Raw genomic sequence first — 19,046 nt, 5'->3', positions numbered from 1 at the left:
TTCAGGAATTTAAGAGCCAAAACAGATAACTTTTTCAAAAGGGGGTAGGGATAGGGGTGGGACAGAGGTATCAAAAGAAACCAGCAGAGAAGGGCCAAGCTTACCCAGAAATTATATAAATATTCACATGGATCAGAGTGAAGATGGAGAGGGTTTTTTTTGTTTTTTGTTTGCTATTTTTTTTTTTTTACTGAAGAGAAATAGTGAAGGAAAACATTCATTTACCATTTCTGTAAGAAAATCCTTATATATTTTAGAGGAGCTCAGAACATTTGAGCTGAAGGCTGAGTAACCTTGTTTTCAAATGAACATTTGGCCTAAAAACCAAGCAAAATATTGCTATCATTCATCTGAATTTCTAGAATATAAGAATTTGAAATTTTTTTAACTGTAATTATTAAAATTTTCTTATTCAAATAAGTTTTGGGAGTCAAAATTTTAGAGTTTGACATTACAGTCTCAACAAAGGTTGCTGCCACAATCAAATGCCAACAGGAGTCCCCAGTCTGGGCTGTGGGTAAAAGAACAAACTTCATTCAGGTAAACAGTTTATAGACCTAGGAAACCTGACCTCTTGGCAGGGAGACATAGCCTCCTGCAGAAACCAAAAGGTCAGACCAATTTATATAAAGTTCGGACCCGGTTTCCTGATTGATCCATCTTCATGCAAATACAGAATCAAAATTGCACAATCTGACTGGCCCAAATAGCACTATCCTGATTGGTCAGTGTCATACATCTCGATTGGCCATTATGGAGCTACTCTGGCTGGTCAGTATAAATGCAAATGAGGATATGGCTGCACACTTCTGATTGGATGGGGCAAATCTCATCCATGGGGGGATTACAAGGGTTGAGTCAGGTGGTGGGAGCACAGTGCAGATATGGCATCTGAATGAATCTACAGCTTTTCCCTGAAATGCAGCATGTGTGAGAGGCCTCTGTGAACTACTGCTGCTAGACTCTAGTTATGAGTCTACCACACAGATATATGAGAAATTCCTTCTCCAGGTCCATGACAGACAAGAATCATAGTCTAGAAGCTTTGTCATCTTCTAGGTTGGTCCTGCAGTCATCATAAAACACATTTGCTTTACCAAGCCCTCATTTCCTACTGAAGCTGGTGAAGGGGCAAGACATTTTAGATGCTTCTTCACCTTCAACGTTATATAGGGAACCGTTCTGCGTGGTGTGGGGAATGTAGCCCATCCCCTGACTCAGAAAATCCAGTGGGGAGTGAGTCAGCACACAGGACCCACGCCCCCGGACAGGTTTTCCCATGGGGAAGCAGGCCTGTGTTGTACCTAGGCTGCTATGAGGCTTGCTTTTGCGAAAACTCCCTCACCCTGGACTGAGGCAGCAAATGTTTACAGTGTATCTTTAAAGTAACTTCCTAAAGTCTGTGCTAAACCTCCCAAGTATGGAGTGTAACCAGTTCAACCACTTTTCCCCTTGATCTGCAACATCCTTTCCTTTGAAGTACTTAGCAACATTCTTTCCTTTGTTATCTATAAAAGGTAATCGCCTACAGCAAACCTGTGCACCCAGAAAAGCAATGAAAGCCTGTCCAGGCACGGGTCGGGGCCCTCTCTCATTTAGAGGGGGGCCATGCCATCCCTTTTTCTCCACAGGACTTCTGTGGTCGGTGTGAATTTGTTCATTGCAGCCACAACACACGGACCCTGTGGGCCAGAGTCTCCATCAGTGTTCTCTTAAAATATTAGAAGGAAATAAGGAAGCTATCTGCATCCTTATATCCCCATTGCAATCAGTGAGCCCAGCTCTCCGTCGGTGTCTCCTACCATCCACCTGGTCTACAGAGGACAGCCACTCCTGAACTCATCAGTAATTCTGAGTATGCTTTCCACTAGCATCTTCCTAATTACTTTGGTATATCCTCTGGTCCCGCCCATAGAATATAACCATCTTGTGGACTTCCCAGGATTGCCTTGTATAACTCTAGGTTGCTCACTTTTTAAAATTTTTTAATCCCTTGTTCCACTGCTTTCCATGGCAATCCTGGCATCTTTACTTCATTTAACATGGGCCACCACTCTTCACACTTGTGAAGCCATTCTAGTGGCACGCTTGCCCCATCCCCTGAGATCCTTGTCAGGTCGTTAAATCCTGTATCCCAGGAGAGTGCTTCCAGATTAAGTCTCCCTTAATTCAGAATTCAGCCTTGTATTCTGAACACCCTGTGTGTACTCAGCCAGACGTCTCCATCCCATATGTAAAGGTTCACTCTTTCCCAACTAGCACCCTGACCTTGGCATAGCAGACTTGACAAAGATGAGAGCTCTTCTCTGAGGCTCTGCTACTCTTATAATTTAGTCCTGGACCTGGTCCTCAGCTTTTCCTGCCCTCCAGTTGCGAAAGAGGAGAGGCTTTGTATTTGTTCCCTAGTAAATCCTTTGCTTTTCCTGCTTAGTGTTTAATAGCCAATTTATCAATGTTTCATTAAATAGCACCAAATGAGCTAAGCAACAGCCCACCCATATTTCTTCTCTATTTCTCTACACCTGATACGTTGCACCCACAAGAGTGTCTCCTCCCATCAGAATATAGTTCACTGAGGGCAGAGCACCTCAGTCTTGCTTGGAGGACTTGCGGGGAGGGGCCCTGCCAGCAACCAGCTGTCTCTGATTCTTCCTGAGGTTATTGACAGGGAAGATGTGAAAATCAAGGAGCTGTGGGCAAGCTAACCTTCTTTGAGTGAGTGCAATGTTCCTAAAAATCCCTGTTGATCTCCCTATGTATTGCACCTTCCCTTCCTTTTTTTCTCATTTTCATCCCCAGTGATTTTCCAAATGAGATGACAGACCCTCCCCTTATTCACTTACAGGATGTATGAGTCAGGGATAGAATTTTCTAAAGCCTTCTGCTCATGACCCTGTAAATACATTCTGTGGATGATGTTATCTGATGGAAAACCAAGTTGTGACGGTATGCCCCCGGGGGCGGGGGAGGTGGGAACTGGCCAGCAGATAGCCTGACTTTAGTTCAACTTCTTTCTGAGTCATCATCAGGGAAGTTTACCCTTAATAAATAAATTCATTTATGTCTTCCATCCATCTTGTACTCTTTTTATGTTTTTGGAATTTGCATTTAGACTTCTGATCGGTTTAGTTATTGTGGAGTAGAGAGATCCCACTCCTTCACCCCACGAAGGACAATGCTAAGGGGCCGTCCGGCTTCAGAGCTTCCCATAGAGTTTTGAGAGGCCTTTGTTGAGGCTGCAGTGGAGTCCAGCTTCTTACATGGAATGGACCCAACTTTATCTTTTTCCGTATTTGTATCAGCACCATTTATGCAACAGCTCAGATATTCCCCAGATTTGAGACATCATGTTTATCACATACTAAATTTCCATGTTCCTTGGTCTTTTTCTGGACTTCCTACCCTGATCCTCATTATAATTTACTTCTCAAAACAATTTTATAAAAAAGGTATTATTTCCTTTTTACATAATGCTTAAGAGATTAAGAAATCTGACCGAGAACACAAAGCTAGTCAGTCACAGGACTAGGGTTTGAAACCACGGGTGTCTGGACCTGAAGGCCATGCATTCCCCACTACCAGCTAATTATGAAAAGGTGGTCGTCCCCTTTCAAAACCAAGTGGACGAACCTTTGTAGATCCCATGTGTAGAACAGCTAAAGAAAATCTGGTTAAGTTCATTCTTAGGCTAGGATAGTTATTAGGAAACCAGCAACAGTCTTTCACTGATACTACTGAAAATGTATCCCCTAACCTATCACACTTGTATGTTTTTAAAAATATATAGTAAAAGTCAGCTGGCTATGTGCTGTGGGAAAATAGGTCAAAGGACAAGTTGAAAGGCGCTCCCTCCACCCTACCCCAATACTAAAGTGAGTTCACAGAAGTGTTCAGTTAAGTGTCTGGTGGTCGACATTGGGTGGAAGGGCAAGCAGACATAGCCTTAGAATCCTGGATAAAACTCTGGTGTCTTGAAAACTGAAGTGTGGGAAATCAGGATGATCGCGTCTATTTCTGGTTTGGTTGTGTATCCTCAGCAGTTTGCACAATAAATATATGTCGACCCCATGTATGCACGCGCCCGTCAATCATTCAATCCACATTTAGGAACAAGACTGCCAATAGGAGCCTGACCTGCTACAAATATATCAACATTCCTAGCTTTCTGTGACTACTTCCACCTTTCTATTGCCGTCTACTGGAGGAAACAAGGAAGAAATGAGAAGGCTGCGGTATTCCAATACTGCCAGTTCAGCGGTGAAGCCGCAAAGAGGTGACTCTCGGTACAGAAGCCACCGGATGTGAACACCTGCAGTGCTTGAGGTTATGCAAATCTCCAGCAAAGAGAACGGCTACTTCCTGAGCCTCATCGGAACCTCTTGGCGGAATAAGTGCGTTCGGGGAGGAACGCTTTGAGAACAGGACCACTTCCGGCTGCTGAGCAGGGGCGAGGGACCCGGAGGACATAGCTCGAGGAGCAGCAGCGGACTGGCGCTAGCGGCAGCCCAGGGGGGAGCGGAGAGGAGGAGGCGGCGGGCGGAGGAGGCAGGGGTGGCTGCGGCAGAGGAAAAGTGTCAGAGCCGGTGAGTTAGCCGCCGTCGAGCAGGGACAGAGGCCAGCGTCCTGGGCTCGCTTGGCACATCCGTGGTCCCAAGTTGCCTAGTCGCCGGGTGGAGCAAGGGCCAAGCTTCGCCTGCCGCCTGCTAGGGGCGCGCAGGAGGGACGGTTAGGCTCGGGGCTCGGGGTTCGGGCCGCAGCCGGGCCTGGCGGGGCAGCGGACTTCGCTGTGGTTGGCTGACAGCCACACCCCGGAGCCTCGGGAACCGCTGGGCGGTCCTGCCTGGGGGCTTTGGGCTTCTTGGGACAGCTTCTCCTGCCAGGGGCTGGAATTCGGGAGAGGCGTCCCATTTAATAACCCTGGGGACCTAGCGAGATCTTGCCAAGTGGGCGGTGGACATGTTTTCGGGGACAGGCAAGTGCTGGTAAAGAGCCATAGTTTCTCCGTACTGTTCAAGCCGCCCGGGCTGTCGGAAGTGGAGTTGTTTGTTTTTAAGGGCGAAATGCCCGCCATGCCTCTGTCACTTCTGGACAAGTTCACTGCTTTCAGATCCGTTGTTAAACCAGCCCATCTCCTGTCCAAGCTGTCGTGTTGGTTCTGCTGCGGGTGAGTGCTCGGTGGGTATACTTGACGGCGAGGTCGGGGTTAAATGTCCCCGAGCGCTTTTCAGGAGAGACACTACCCTGGCAATCGGGACGAGGGAGCGCACTTCCCCTCACCTTCGCTTAGAACCGTTTTAGCTTCCGGAGTGAGGACAGTCGTCCTGAAGGTAACAGGTTAAGGGTACGGTCGTGCGTCTGCCAAAGGCCTGTGAAAGAAGAGGACACGATGTTGTCACTGGACGAAATGATTATATAGAGATTGTTACTGGAAAGATCAGAAGTAGTTTTTATTAAGTTATTGCTTTTCTGTTGCTTTAGGTTCGGCTTTAGAGTGTGGTGAAGGGGACTTTTCATGGTGCATGGAAGGAAAGCCAATGCGCAGGTAGGAATTTAGGGAGAAAAACCTTTTGTTTTCAGGGACCGGAAGTCCAGCATGTAAAAATTCAGGGCTTCGTTGAATTTTTTTTTAAAAGGGTTTTACAGATCTTACCGAATTCTGCTTGGAACTAATGATTCTTGTTCTAAAATAAATCAAAAGTAATATCAGGAATTAGTGGCTTTTTAAATAAGGTAATGTATAGATCTTAAGTATCTAAAGAGTGCTATGAATTTTGCGTTGTTAACATTTCAATTTTCCTTTTTGTGTGGTAATTTCCTATGATAATCATTAAGTGTTCTATGATATATGGGTTTATTAGAGTCTTCAATTTCCTGTAGAATGTAGAGGATTCTGTTGCTATATAACTATTCAGTATAATGATTACTTATACTGTAGAGTGTCCAATTATGGTTTTAGTTATTTCATTGATGTTCAGTAATACATTTGTTCTGTTAATTAAAATAGCTGCATTGCAGGGAAGATTGAGGAGTAAAAAAAGTATTGGACATAACGTAGTCCATAGAAAAGTAGAACAGTGTGTGGGAAAATACAGTTATAGGCCCTCTCAACCCTAAAATGTAATAATGTTTTTTCTCAATCTGTTCTAACAAATAGAACATCAGTCCTTCTTGAAACAGAATCAGCCCAGTTCAATTTCCTCGTTTTAAACTCATTTCATGTTAATTGAATGATATTTAATCATTTGTTATTTAACATCAAAATATACGACTGTGACAGGCCCTTTTAAGAAAAGAAACATTTCATGATGGGGGTGTGACTTACAACTTAAAATCAGTAGCTCGTATCAGAATTATCTTTTCCCAAATCTGTCGCTGATTTTTCACGCGCTTTGAGCTGTTCACTTCTCTGTACACTGGTTTGCTTCTCTAATGTATCTGACCAGGACATCGGGAATTAATGGATGTTTGCATATACTTCCAGATCTCAGAGATGTTATGGGTGTAACAAATGCCATTACCTGATTTATAGCTTATGCTATAGTAGCAATATTTGACTGAAAGTACATGAAGCTAACAACACATATTAATGCTTGTCACTTCAGCTTTTAACATGGTTGCACAAAAACAGATTGCTTTTCATCCTCAGGTGCCATCAATGTTGTATCTTATGTAATTGCTAAAATAAGAGCTTATTATTCTTTAAAAAGAGAAGGCACAGCGTGGGAATGTTTTTATCAGTAATTTCTATATAAAATATTCATTTAATTGCTCACACCCATTTTTCCTGCTTTATTATACAATACTGCCAGTTATTCAGAATCATTTTGGAGAATTCTGGCACTAAGTTACAGCTCTTCCTTCATCACTGTCGCTTAGCCAAAGCCTGGCCTACACTTTGCTGTCTGATTTTACTTTCATCTGATGCCTGCATTACGTCATGGTCACACTGCCAAAGGGTACTTCCTTGTTGGGCTGCCATTCTTGCTGCTGCAACCCTAAAGGCAGTCTGTGGAAAGTAAATTTGAGTTTATACTTAGTTGCTATTGGAGAAGCTTTTATTTGGATACATATTCATTCTTGCTACTTGAGTGTGAGCTTCTTGAGTCTCATATGTCTGCTCTATCCATATATCTCTGGAACCTAATAATCACTGAATAATTGTCTGAATGACTGTGAACGGTATCTCAGACACTTCCCCTGGGGGCAGGGACTATGAACAAGAAAAGATTAAAAAATATTGTTGAGGGTGGTCTAATGAAGTTTTGTGAAATTAATTGACATTCTATTAATAAAGCTCTGTGGCATTCATTTATTTAACTAGCTACTATGTGTACATGGTATGTCATTTTAAAAAATAAAATAGGATCTTCAATGAAAAGTAAGTCTCCCAGTGCTGACCCCAGCTCTCAGTTTTTCTCCCCAGAGGCGACCGCTGTAGACAGTCTGTATGCATTTTTGCAGGCATTGCAATGCATATACAAGCATATATAGAATATCTCCACTTTTTAAAAAAACACCAATGTCAGCATACCATGCCTATTCTCCTGTATCTTTCTTTTTCTGCTTCACAAATTATCTTGTACTTTGTGACAAATACATACAGACCTACCTTATTCTTTTTAATAGTTACATAGTTTTCCATCATCTGTATGTATCATAGTTAACCAGTCCTTTTGAGAGACATTTATTTCAGATGTTTTGTGGTTACAGCCAGTTCTGCAGTGAATACGCAGATGTGTAAGTACAGAATAAATTCTTAGACGTAAAATTGTCCAAAGAATATGTGCATTTTAAAATTTTGGTACATATTGACTAATTCCCCTTCTTAGAGATTATACCAGTCTACAGTCTCACCAACAAAGTGCCTGTTCCCAAGATAATATTTTTAATTGTTTTTTCCATTTAGAGACAGTAAAACATTTTGCACTGTACCTCTTCCATCTTTCCTTAAGTATATTGCTGGGAAACTGAGCCTGCCTTTATTAGGAACCAGTTTATTCTCTCACCAGACATGTGTATGGTGCCTGGTCTGTGCCTGTATGCTGCGTACATGCAGGTGGAGTGATGGAAAGACGTGTAAGCGGACACCATGACACAGCGGGAACGGGGTTCCTGTAGAGATGTACATGCAGAGGAGGGAACCTCTGCTCTGTGGAGAAGGGGAGAGCTTCACCGAGGTGGTGATATTTGAGCTGGATCTTCTAGAAAGGATAGGAATTTGCTTTAAAGTAAAATGTACTTTAAAAATAAGAATTTAAAGAAAAGCAATAATAAAAGACCATAAAAAGAAGGAACAGCTGTGTTGAAAAACAGACAGCAAGACCTGAACGTGTATGGCATGCATGGAATGGTAAGTATACCTGGAATGCAGAGTACATGGGGGGAGCAGAAGGGGAAAGGGGAGGGAAGAGTCCTGGAAAGCGAGGCTGCAACCGTGGGAAGAGTGGCTTCACCCTTTAGGCATTTAAGGGCCATTGGACATTGTTACACCGATCAGATTCATTCTTTTGGCTGATATTTAGAAGCAAGGGCAGGGGCTAGAAAGAAGGAAGAAATGATGGCAAAAAAACTAATTTAAAGGGGTTGTGGTAGCTTAGATGAACGCTGAGGCCCTGAAACAGATCCATGGCAGTGGGCATTGAGAGAAGAGGATGGGATTGGGAGTTTAACGGTGAAATCAGAAGGGTTTGGGAAACAGCATTCCAGCTAGGGAAACGAGGTGCCGCCCTGAGGAGATAAAAAAAGGTGGGAAGAGGAACAGGTTTCAGTAAGGCAAAACCAGATTCTCTTCACACACTTATTATGCCTCGGAAACAGCCAGGTAGAGACAGCCAGCATGTGATTGGAATGTGGGGCTGGGGAAGAAGGGCAGTATGGGTTGGAGATTTTTAAAACATTGTGAGTCATCAGTGCACAGAAGGTTCTAGAAGTTATAGGTGTGAATGAGGGTAGAACAGAAAAGGAGGATGCTGAAGACAGAACCCTAGGGAGTACCAGGGGTACTTTCGGCACAGCCTAAGATGAAATCCTACAAAGATTCAAGATGAGTAAGAAGCTTTAGGTCCTTTTTTTGCATCTAGAGTTTTATCAATTTTCACTCATGCTGAAGATCAGATGAGCTCTTCTCCTTGAATTCAACTTCAAAAGGCCAAAAAAAAAAAAAAATCCCACTCAGATCTCATATTGTTAGAATTTCCTGTTTATTCTAGTCAGTCTAAAATGTATACTTAAAAACTGTATGTAAGATACGCTGCTTGATCAGGCTGTTCCTTGCTCAGCACCCCTCCTCCTTCCCTCCCTCTACTACAGACACAAGGAAGTTAAATATGACACTCGATAACTTCATCTTTGCCTTTTGGGATCGCCATGTCACACAGCTGCCAGTGAGACTGTTACAGAAGAGACCTGGGGGGGCGGGGGCGGTGCGAATGATACACTATTACTGAATGGACCCACTCTTGTGCTCTAGGGGTCTCCTACCCCGTACTAGGTTCTCCTTGCCCACCACCGGGGAAAGATGTCTCTCAATGCCAGAGATTGGTGAAAAGGAAAGGGATTATTTATTGAAAGTGTTATACAAACTTAAGCGTAATAACCTAATGTCTTCACTGAGATCCTGAAGTCCTTTAGAATACCCACAAACGCACAGTCCTTCCTTCCCCCTCTGCCCAGTCTGGGGTACCGTATCAGAAAAAGAAACAGAAGTCCGTGGTTCTCCTCTGCCCAAGCCGCATGGTCCCAAAAAGACGCCGCATGGCTGCCGAGCCTGGGTTTAAATCCCAGCGCCAATCTTCCTCTGCTGCACCATTTCCGACTCCTCCCACAATTGGCCACAGCTGCCAGGATTCCTGTATTTTTCCAGCTTTACTGGGCTGCCATAGGAAGTCCGGTCAGGTGTGGCCCTGTGGTGTGAAGCCAATCATCTCTAAGCTCTTATAAAGGTTCTGTAACCAGGGGGAGTTGCCTCCCAGTTACATCCTGGGTTGAAGTCACTCCCATCCCCCTGGCTCAAAGCATGGACACAGCTATTTAACATACCTATGAAACCAGTTAAAGGTTATAGACATGTTAAACAACCGTTCTAGAGGTTGTCTGCAAAACTGTAGCTATTCAAAACAACTCTCGATGGCCCTGCTCCTTGTGTCCCATCCCTCAGCCCAGGCTTGTGGGGGTGAGGACATCCTCTTTATTTTTCTAATATTTCTTGGACACCCTGAGTTCTGGACCCCATTACAAATCCCTATTTGGGGCCCCACCTTGGCTGCACCCTGTTACAAGATGTCGGGGAAGTTGCTGAGGGCTCTCCGAGGAAGGCTTTCGCTTTCCTGACACCCAGGGAGAGCAGCTGGCTTGCGAGGCCTTATTCTCTGCCTCTTGCATTGTGCCTTGCGTGCTGGGCCAAGGCACCCAATGCTGGCCCTCGTTTTATCCAAGGAGCAGTGGTAAGATGTCTCGAAGCTGAAGAATCTGTGTCCTATTTTCAGATTGAGAGTTACCCACCTGTCTTTCTGCTATGGAATTAGGGATGGGAGGTAGTGTCTAGTGGGTCCCCTCCTAATAAGCAGAACTGGCACTTAACAATAAAAGAGATGTTATTTGTTCTAAGGATTTCTATACTCAAACTGCTAGCTCTCTATTCAAGTGTGTTTAGGGCTCTAAATGAGGGTCAAATCAGCTGAAACTTTTGTTCAAAGAACAGGCTGTTAATTTCCATATTGAAACAAAATTTTTGAAGTATGAAAGGAGTGATGTTCATTTAAACAGGAAACAGTTCTGAGCTAAGGAAAGATTCTGCAGGTCTTTGGACTGAAAGGTAAAATTGATTATAAATGCTTTAGAAGCAGGGACTATGTTTTCTAAACTTTTTATTGTGCTTGATTTCAAACTATCTTAGCCACTTACAGAAAATGACGTTCCTCGGTTAGGAATCCCACTTGGGAGTACAGGCGCTGAGGAGTGTGTGACAGGATCGCTCTGACGTTTGAATTGACTCACACATTTTGGGTGATTACTTAGGGAGGTACCGAAGTTGTGATATTCCTTTGGTGAACATGGATATTTATTTGATTTGTTCTTTGGTGTATGCTTCTTGTCTGCCCGTGATTTGATTCTTCTCCTCACGGGCGTTTTTGGCGATACCAACATCCATGGGAATGGCCCATCCGTTTACCTGGCCTGCGTTTCCTTGACTTCTTAAATTCCTGTCGCTGTCACCTTCACTCACTGCCAACCGTTCATTTCTACTTTTTCTCGGTTAAACTCTCTCTGAAACCGTAAGTCCTAATAAATTGGTTTCTGACCATAGTCTCTTGAATGCTCACTGCATCTGTTCTGTCAAAATCAACAGCCGTGGCCCCTTCTGTTTTCAGAGTTCACTTCCGCAACCGCTTCAACCATCTTCTCACCGTCACTCGCTTCCTCTTTTGCCTGTGGCTCTTCCCAGCTGTGGATTAGTGCAGACATTTATATTCTGCGATTCGGGCTGGTGATTACCACGGGATAAAACCAGCCACAGGGAATTCGTGCTGTCATAAAGTCTTTAATGTCATTTGGCCAACAGCGTTGTCCGACACCAATATTTCTGAGTCTGGGTCCACGCTTACTCATCCCCCAAGGTAGCTGGTTCACATCCTTGCTCGTTCTTCTAACGGTCTTGTTACCGCTCTGCTCCCCGGCCCCAAATGACCTGCCACTCCCGCTGCCAACTCCACAGGGAAAAGAAAAGGGGCCATTCGGTGTGAACCTCTCTGCACCCCTCCTCTGACGTCCACGGTCTGAGATCCAGCCCCCCCGTTTTGGCTCTACACACTCCCACTCTTCAAGGACCTCACACCATCATTTCTACTCTCTCTTTTTCTGGTTACATTTTTTTTTCTTTTTTCTTTTTTCTTTTTTCTTCATTTTTTAAATTCTCTACCTCTTACAGTTTTAAACTTCTCCCTCAGTATATAGTTATTTTCCAGTCTTTACCTCTTCAAGCAGACATAGCACTGTCTGCCTCTTCCTTTCACAGCCAAGGCTCTTTCTAGAAGTGCTCCACACTCACTGCCTCTTGCTTCACCTTCCCGGATGGCTGCCATACATACCCCAGGCTTTTACTGAAAGTCTGGGGACAATGGAGGGGCCATAAAGTTCTCTCACCTGCTGTCTTTCTCTTTTGATCACAACCTGCCACCATCTTCAAGCCTCCCTTCCCTTTCCGTTATAATTCTCCTTTTCTGCCCCTAAAACTTCCTCCCTTTGGAATTACTGGTACTATACCCAGCGGTTTAGGTCTCTTTGTCACAGCCCTGACACCTCCGGAAGAGAGGCTAAAGACCAAGTGCTCACACATCTTTGGCAGCTCAGTGTGTGGCGTGGCTTCACATAGGGCCCTGATGGCCGCGGATGAGCTGAGAGGCCAAGTCCTCCCGCTGACATTCAAAGTCTATTCCCATTTCAAAACGAAGCAAATCTAAAAATACTGTGAACCAGACACTTCTAATGGGCTTTATCACCCCAGGGGGCCCTCACCTTGCCTTTTGTCATGAAAAGGTCTAAACAAATGTTTAGAGAAAATATAAATTGGCAAATGTGGAAGGAAGATGGCCACTTACGAGGTTTTATAATATTTTAAAAGGTAAGGATACCCTGAATTAGGGTGGGTCTAGTAGAGATGGAGAAAAATACTTGGATTCTAGGTATTACTTGGAGGTAGAATGATAGGAGCTGCTGATGGGTTGGGTTGAGGTGTGGAAGGGAAGTAAGGGCTCCAACATTTCTAGCCTGAGCAACTGGAAGAATAAAGTTGCCTTTTACTGATCTGGGGAAGACCAGAGGAAAGCCACAGCTGGAGGAAGGAAGAGCATCAAGGGATCAGTTTCAGATGTACCACTGAGAAATCATGTGTTTGAACCTGGGCTGGTGTGGCCCACAGCCAAGTGATGTTTCTCTCCCTTTTCTCCCTCCCTTCCCCTCTCTCAAAAATTAAATGAAATCTTGAGAGAGAGACAGAGAGACACTGAGTTTGAGTGAGGGTGGGACAGTCCTGTGGATGTGAATTCAGAAGTTACCCAAATGGGAGATAGTAACCCTTGAGCCATCCGTATACGGGGATGGGAGCCGTGAGGTTAAATGAGCTGTCCCAGGAATGTCCATAGAGGGCAGAGACGACAGAACTTTAGAGAATGGCCACATTCAAGAGAATTCCTTCCAAGTTTGTTAACCACACAGTTTAGAAGGATATAGAAATTACCCATTACTTAAAGTCAGAACCTACACTAATACAATAATAACAGTACTTTTTTTTTGGTATATTATGGTATATTTTTTAAAGAAACAAGTATGTAGAGATGAGCTTCCATATTGTACCTCAGTGAAATACCAAATAGCTCATATCTGATTGATTTCAACAGTAGCATCTTTACGTACATTATTAAGGTCGTGACAGACATGCTTTAACTTCCATGTGCAAGTCGATATTATAACAGGGATTTTTTGAACTGGTCTTGTCTTTAATGGTGGGTTTGTTAAAAGCTTGATGGCACCACTGTTAACCGTGTGGTTTATTCTCTCAGCATCCACTATGTACGAGGCACCAGTGAGCGCAGTGGCTAGAGCCTTCTTGATTGTACTTGCATGTGGGTGGCAAAAATTACCCTTTACCTGTTCTGCGTCATGCTTCGGCCTTCCACTGGTCAAGTGTATACAGTGCTGTTTCCTCCAAACGTCCAGAATTACGGACAGTTTGCACTCGAGAACACACAGCACCTCTGAGCTGAGGCCAAGCACAGAAAGAGTGAACTTACAGGTACTTTGGAAAAACAGCTTGCTGTTGGAGAAAGGAAGGACCGTGTTCTCAGTTTTCAAGTTCATGCCTTTGTAGTGTAAACGTATGGTTATTTACTGTATGTCCTCGCTTGTAAGACACGCAGTTGATTTAATAACAGCTTTTAGAATTGTGAATATTGTTTTAAAGGTATGCAAAGCTTTTCTCACTAGCTAGCAGTACGGCCCATACTACCCATGTAATGGATACCTCGGGACTCTTCGGTGTCACAGAGGCCTGCGCCGAGCCCTCCTCTCATTCACAAACTCGAGTCCACTGAGTTATGCCTGGCCCCGAGCAGCTACTGCAGCGTCCCAGTGACACACTACTACTTCTTGTAACCTGCGCGTGTGATTTATGTTGTTTTTTACTTGTTTAGAACTATTGCGATTGGCTGTATAAACTGTGAAAACTAGGCATCTTAGGATAAAAGAAATATAGTACTATATAAATATAAGGTTAATTTTTGGACCGTGGCCTATTTTCCTGCTGATCTTTTCATGCAACATGAGCTATATTTTATAGATTTTGTGCTGAACTTTAGAACAACTTAAAATACCACCCAGTGATAAGAAGTAAACATTTATATATTTTAGGAAAATGACAAATATCAAGATATTGACTAAACTGGATTAAGGAATTAAAGTCCATAGATCATAATTTAGAAATGTCTTTCCTAGGCTTTTGTTACCGTGCCGCGGGCAGTTGTGGAAGGTGGGGCCCCGTCTAGCCTGAGCGCTGCCCAGACGGGAAAGGACTGCCCTTCACTTTAAGGGGTGCACAGTGACAGTGGTCCGATTTGAGGCTAACACTATTCATTCCTCAAGGGGCTTCCAGGAAGTTTGTGAGTTCTAGAATTCTTAAGAAAGGGAGCTCTTTGGGGTTAGGTCTGTCTTTCTGTTACCTGCAGGTTTCCCTGGCTCTTGACTTAGGAACACTTTTCATGCAGGGGTGAGCTTCTAATTAAACTGCCGTCTTCTCCTCCCTCTCCCCGGCCCTCCCTGCAGGTGTACCAGCATTCGACCAGGAGAGACTGGAATGGATGTAACAAGCCGCTGCACCCTTGGAGACCCCAACAAACTGCCAGAAGGGGTTCCCCAGCCTGCCCGCATGCCCTATATCTCAGACAAGCACCCTCGACAAACCTTGGAAGTGATTAACCTCCTGAGGAAGCACCGGGAGCTGTGCGACGTGGTGCTAGTGGTGGGCGCCAAGAAGATATATGCCCACCGGGTCATTTTGTCAGCCTGCAGCCCCTACTTCCGAGCTATGTTCACAGGGGAATTGGCAGAGAGCCGGCAGACAGAGGTGGTGATCCGAGACATAGACGAGAGGGCCATGGAGCTGCTGATTGACTTTGCGTACACCTCCCAGATAACCGTGGAGGAGGGCAATGTCCAGACCCTTCTCCCAGCTGCGTGCCTCCTCCAGCTGGCAGAAATCCAGGAAGCCTGCTGTGAGTTCTTAAAGAGACAGCTAGACCCTTCTAACTGCCTTGGTATTCGGGCTTTTGCTGACACACATTCATGCCGTGAGCTGCTACGGATAGCAGACAAGTTCACTCAACATAACTTCCAAGAGGTGAGTTATGGGGTTGAATGCATTCTTCGGGTGTTTGCCAGGGGAGCAACGTGGGTTCACTCTGACAACTAACACACACATGCTCGGGGGGGCTTTTACTGCTGATTCTAACTCACAATATGAAAGAAAAAAGTTGTTAGAAATTACTAGCCTGGTTTTTATTTTAGAGGCCAGTTTTGTGTTTATCACTAAAAGTTAAAGTTTAGGGGTTGGCTGCCCCTAGTCACATTCACAAAAGGCTAATTTGTAAGCCAGAGTACAGTTTACTAATTGACAAGGAGACATGTGTCTGGTGGGACAGCTGGCACCAGTCGTTTATGTGAAGTGTGTCCCTCCTGATTACGGAGAGTATTCCACAGGATAAATTATGGGTCAGAGGTTATTTGGCGACTAATCAGAGAAAATGAAATTAGATATTATCAAGAGAATTTTTCATTAAACCTGTTAGCTTTCATTTATTCGTTCATTTAATAAATATTTGTAAAGCTACTGTGTTCCAGCCACTTGCTCAGGAACAAAGGCTACTATCGTGGGGAACAAGCCCCCCACAGTGTCTGTTTTCGAGGAGCTCGTGGTCCAGCAGGGAGGACAGCCGCTGACCACACCCTTGCACAGATCTGTCGGTGCAGACACAGGCGCCCCGAAGATGCGGCCCTGGGTGACCCCACAGTGCCTTACAGAGATGTAACTTTGGTTCTTGAGCAGCTCGTGCAAAATTCTGAGACAAGAAGAAGCAGGACTGTCTGAGGACTGGAAACAAAGCTAGTGAGACCCAGTAAAAGGGAGGGAGTCCCATGATGAGTTTACAGAAGGAACAGAGCCAGACTGCACTGGAGTTAACAGACCATGTTAAGAATTTGAAATTTAACCATTAGTGTTTTGAGCGAAGGAAAGACCTGGTCCATTTTACACTTCAGTATTACCCTCTGTTCACCAGGGTAACCTCCAGTGGATCAAAGACTTAAAAATACAAAATGAAACCATGAAAACATCTAACAACATGGAGTAATTCCTTTCTAATCTCGAAGCAAAGAAGGCCTAATTGACTAATCCAGAAAGCATAGAAGAAAATAGTGATAGATGTGACTGTATAAAAAAGTTTCTGCATGGCAAAAACAAAACAATAATAAGTCAAAGACACACCGGGGCAAAATGTTAACAATGTATATCACAGGCAATAATCTTAATATACCAAGGGCTCCCGTTGGCCAGCAACCTAGACCAATAAAAGGAGCAGTAAACAAGTTCAGATTGCCCTTAAATATATGAAAATCTGCTCAGGCTTGTTCATAACAACTGGAACGTGGATTAAGACTACACAAAGTACTGTTTTTCATCTGTCAGATTGTAAATATCCGGAAGTGTGACCGCACACCCTGTCGACAAGCCCATGGAGAAAATAGCCACATTGCTAGTGTGAGTGTACACTGCGCAGCCCCTTGGAAAGGCAGGTTGGCGGTGTCTGTCAGAATTACACACGGCCTGCGCAATGCCGACGCAGCAGTCCCATGTCTGGGAACTTGTGCTGCAAGTGTGCTGGAGGGGCAGCTGTGTGAGGTGGCTGCACCACGGGATTCAACTTGGACACCTTCAGTTCCAGATGCTGGTGAGATACTGAGCAGGCCACTGGAGTCTGCATAGCTTAGAAAAGAGATTAGGCGGAGATTAAAATTTAGGAGTCATCAACAAAGTAATTAAGTCCTGTAATTAAGCTACGGCTTAACCTTTTTAGGCAGGATAGAATCCAGAAGCCATGAAAATAAAGATTGATACATTTGCATAAAAATTTTAAACTTTTTAATAACAAAAGCACCATAAACAAGGTCAAAAAAATCCATGTCCATGAAATCACCTAGTGGGGAGAGCGAAGAACAGAGCCCTAAGGCTTTCCAACGTTAAAGGGTGGTTGGCTAAAGAGCAGCTGGCAGAGGGAACTGGGAATAAACAGAAGAGGAAAGCCTGGAGCGTGGGACCACAAAATGCAGAGGAGCGGATTATTTTAAGAAAGAGGAAATGTATATATTTTCAAAAACTGACTCAAGAAGAAACAAAACCAAGATAACCCTATATCTGTGAAACAAATTACCACAGTAGTGTGGGGCTTACAATTCAGTCAACTCCTGTTTAAGAAAGCAGATACTTAAGTCGTCATTTTCTTAACCTGGTTGTCTGGTTCAAGGGTAGACTTCAGTGCCAGATTTGCCCGAGTGGCAGATCATTAATATCTTCTTGTTTGTGGAAAGGAGAAGTGACATTTTAACCATACTTTGTTTGTCAAGCGTCTTCTTGCTCTTTGTCCTTAGTGCCAAACACATACTTTCTGACGCACACTCCCTCCTCTCACCGTCCGACGGTGCCAGTGAGTGGCACCGCTGTCGGTAGAGCGGCTCACTTGGAAACTTAAACTTGGTGGTCATTGGAATGTAACATTTGGTTTGTAGTCACTGAGCTGGAGGGAAAACTGTGCTCTGATAAGATCCATGACGAATGTTAAGGCACTCCACAGAGATATACGCTGTCTCACTTGCTCTTAAGTAAGAAATCAGAGAGAGAAGAAATGAACAGGAACGCAGGATGCACCGTGGCTTAAATTCTGTGTCCTGTGACGGCCGGCACCCTTGATTTGGAGATAGACCCCACATTTGGCTCTGGACTTTCTCACCCCCAACATAGGGTTGCCAGATAAAATACAGGGTGTCCGGTTAAATTTAAATTTCATGTAAACAACAATAATGTTCAGGATACCTGTGTCCTATATTTGTATTTGCTAGATCTGACAGCCTTGCCACAGAGTAGTACAGTGCGGTCATTCTAGCTTCTCAGCCCCATAAGCAACTCAGCTATACATCAAAGGTCACCTGCTTTACTTCCTGAACCCTGGGAGGTCTCTCTCTCAGATGATTTGAAACCTTTTGCCATAAAAATTAAAGTGTCCATTAGTATTTTCTACTATAACTGACCTTATGGCCCTAAACTGTTTTATTTTGGGATATACATTTTTTTCTTATGTACTTTGGAAAACATTCTTAATCAAATACTCAAATTGCTATGGCTTATCTCATATCCTGGTAAATATTCTGACTTTTTGATGAGCATGAAAATAACCTCATCCCAAGAGAATACCTCACCTGCATCGGAGGTCACACGGTAGGAATTTGAGGTCTTTGCCGCACCCTTCCTGCACTCGAGGGCAGCCCTTGTGGCGTGGTGACAGGCCACGTGGGGAGCACCCCTGCCCCGCATCGCTTCCTGCCCCCCCCCACGCCACGTAGTCACGGCAGGATCTATAAGCGCTTGGATTTGTGGCTGGCGTGTGCAACAAGGTGATATCCTTGTCATTTCCTCTCCGTTCTGACAGCTGCCTGGCCCTGGGTAAAGATCAATTATTGGTGTGTTTATAGTGTATGAAGACTTATATATACACATGCATGTACCAGGGAGATCGGTATATAGATAAACACCAGAGTGCTCTAGTCCTCAGAGGTTTCCCTGGGTCTGACTCCCCTCACCGTTTCATTCTTGCTTGTGAAATTGCTGACAGCCCTCTTCTTTTTTTAAACTGGCCCCTTTGTGTCTCTGCCCTAGATATCGCCCTGTCAGTATTCATCTTCCTCTGGAAGCTGCTCCTGAATTTTACGTGCCTTTGTATTCCTGGGGT

At 44.3% G+C, this 19,046-nt stretch overlaps 1 protein-coding gene across 1 annotated transcript in view; it reads left to right on the top strand.

The window, feature by feature from the left end:
• Positions 1–4,425: 4,425 nt before the first annotated feature.
• Positions 4,426–19,046, top strand: part of KLHL20 (kelch like family member 20) — a 36,878-nt gene continuing 22,257 nt past the window's right edge. The window contains exons 1-3 of the mRNA XM_024553325.3: positions 4,426–4,583; positions 5,479–5,542; positions 14,815–15,388. Of these exons, the coding sequence (XP_024409093.1) occupies positions 5,520–5,542; positions 14,815–15,388 (597 nt within the window). The 5' untranslated portion in view covers positions 4,426–4,583; positions 5,479–5,519. The remainder of the gene's footprint in view (positions 4,584–5,478; positions 5,543–14,814; positions 15,389–19,046) is intronic.

This window comes from Desmodus rotundus, chromosome 12 (assembly GCF_022682495.2).
Source record: "Desmodus rotundus isolate HL8 chromosome 12, HLdesRot8A.1, whole genome shotgun sequence".
NCBI lineage: Eukaryota > Metazoa > Chordata > Mammalia > Chiroptera > Phyllostomidae > Desmodus > Desmodus rotundus.
This window is presented reverse-complemented; position numbering and strand designations above follow the sequence as displayed.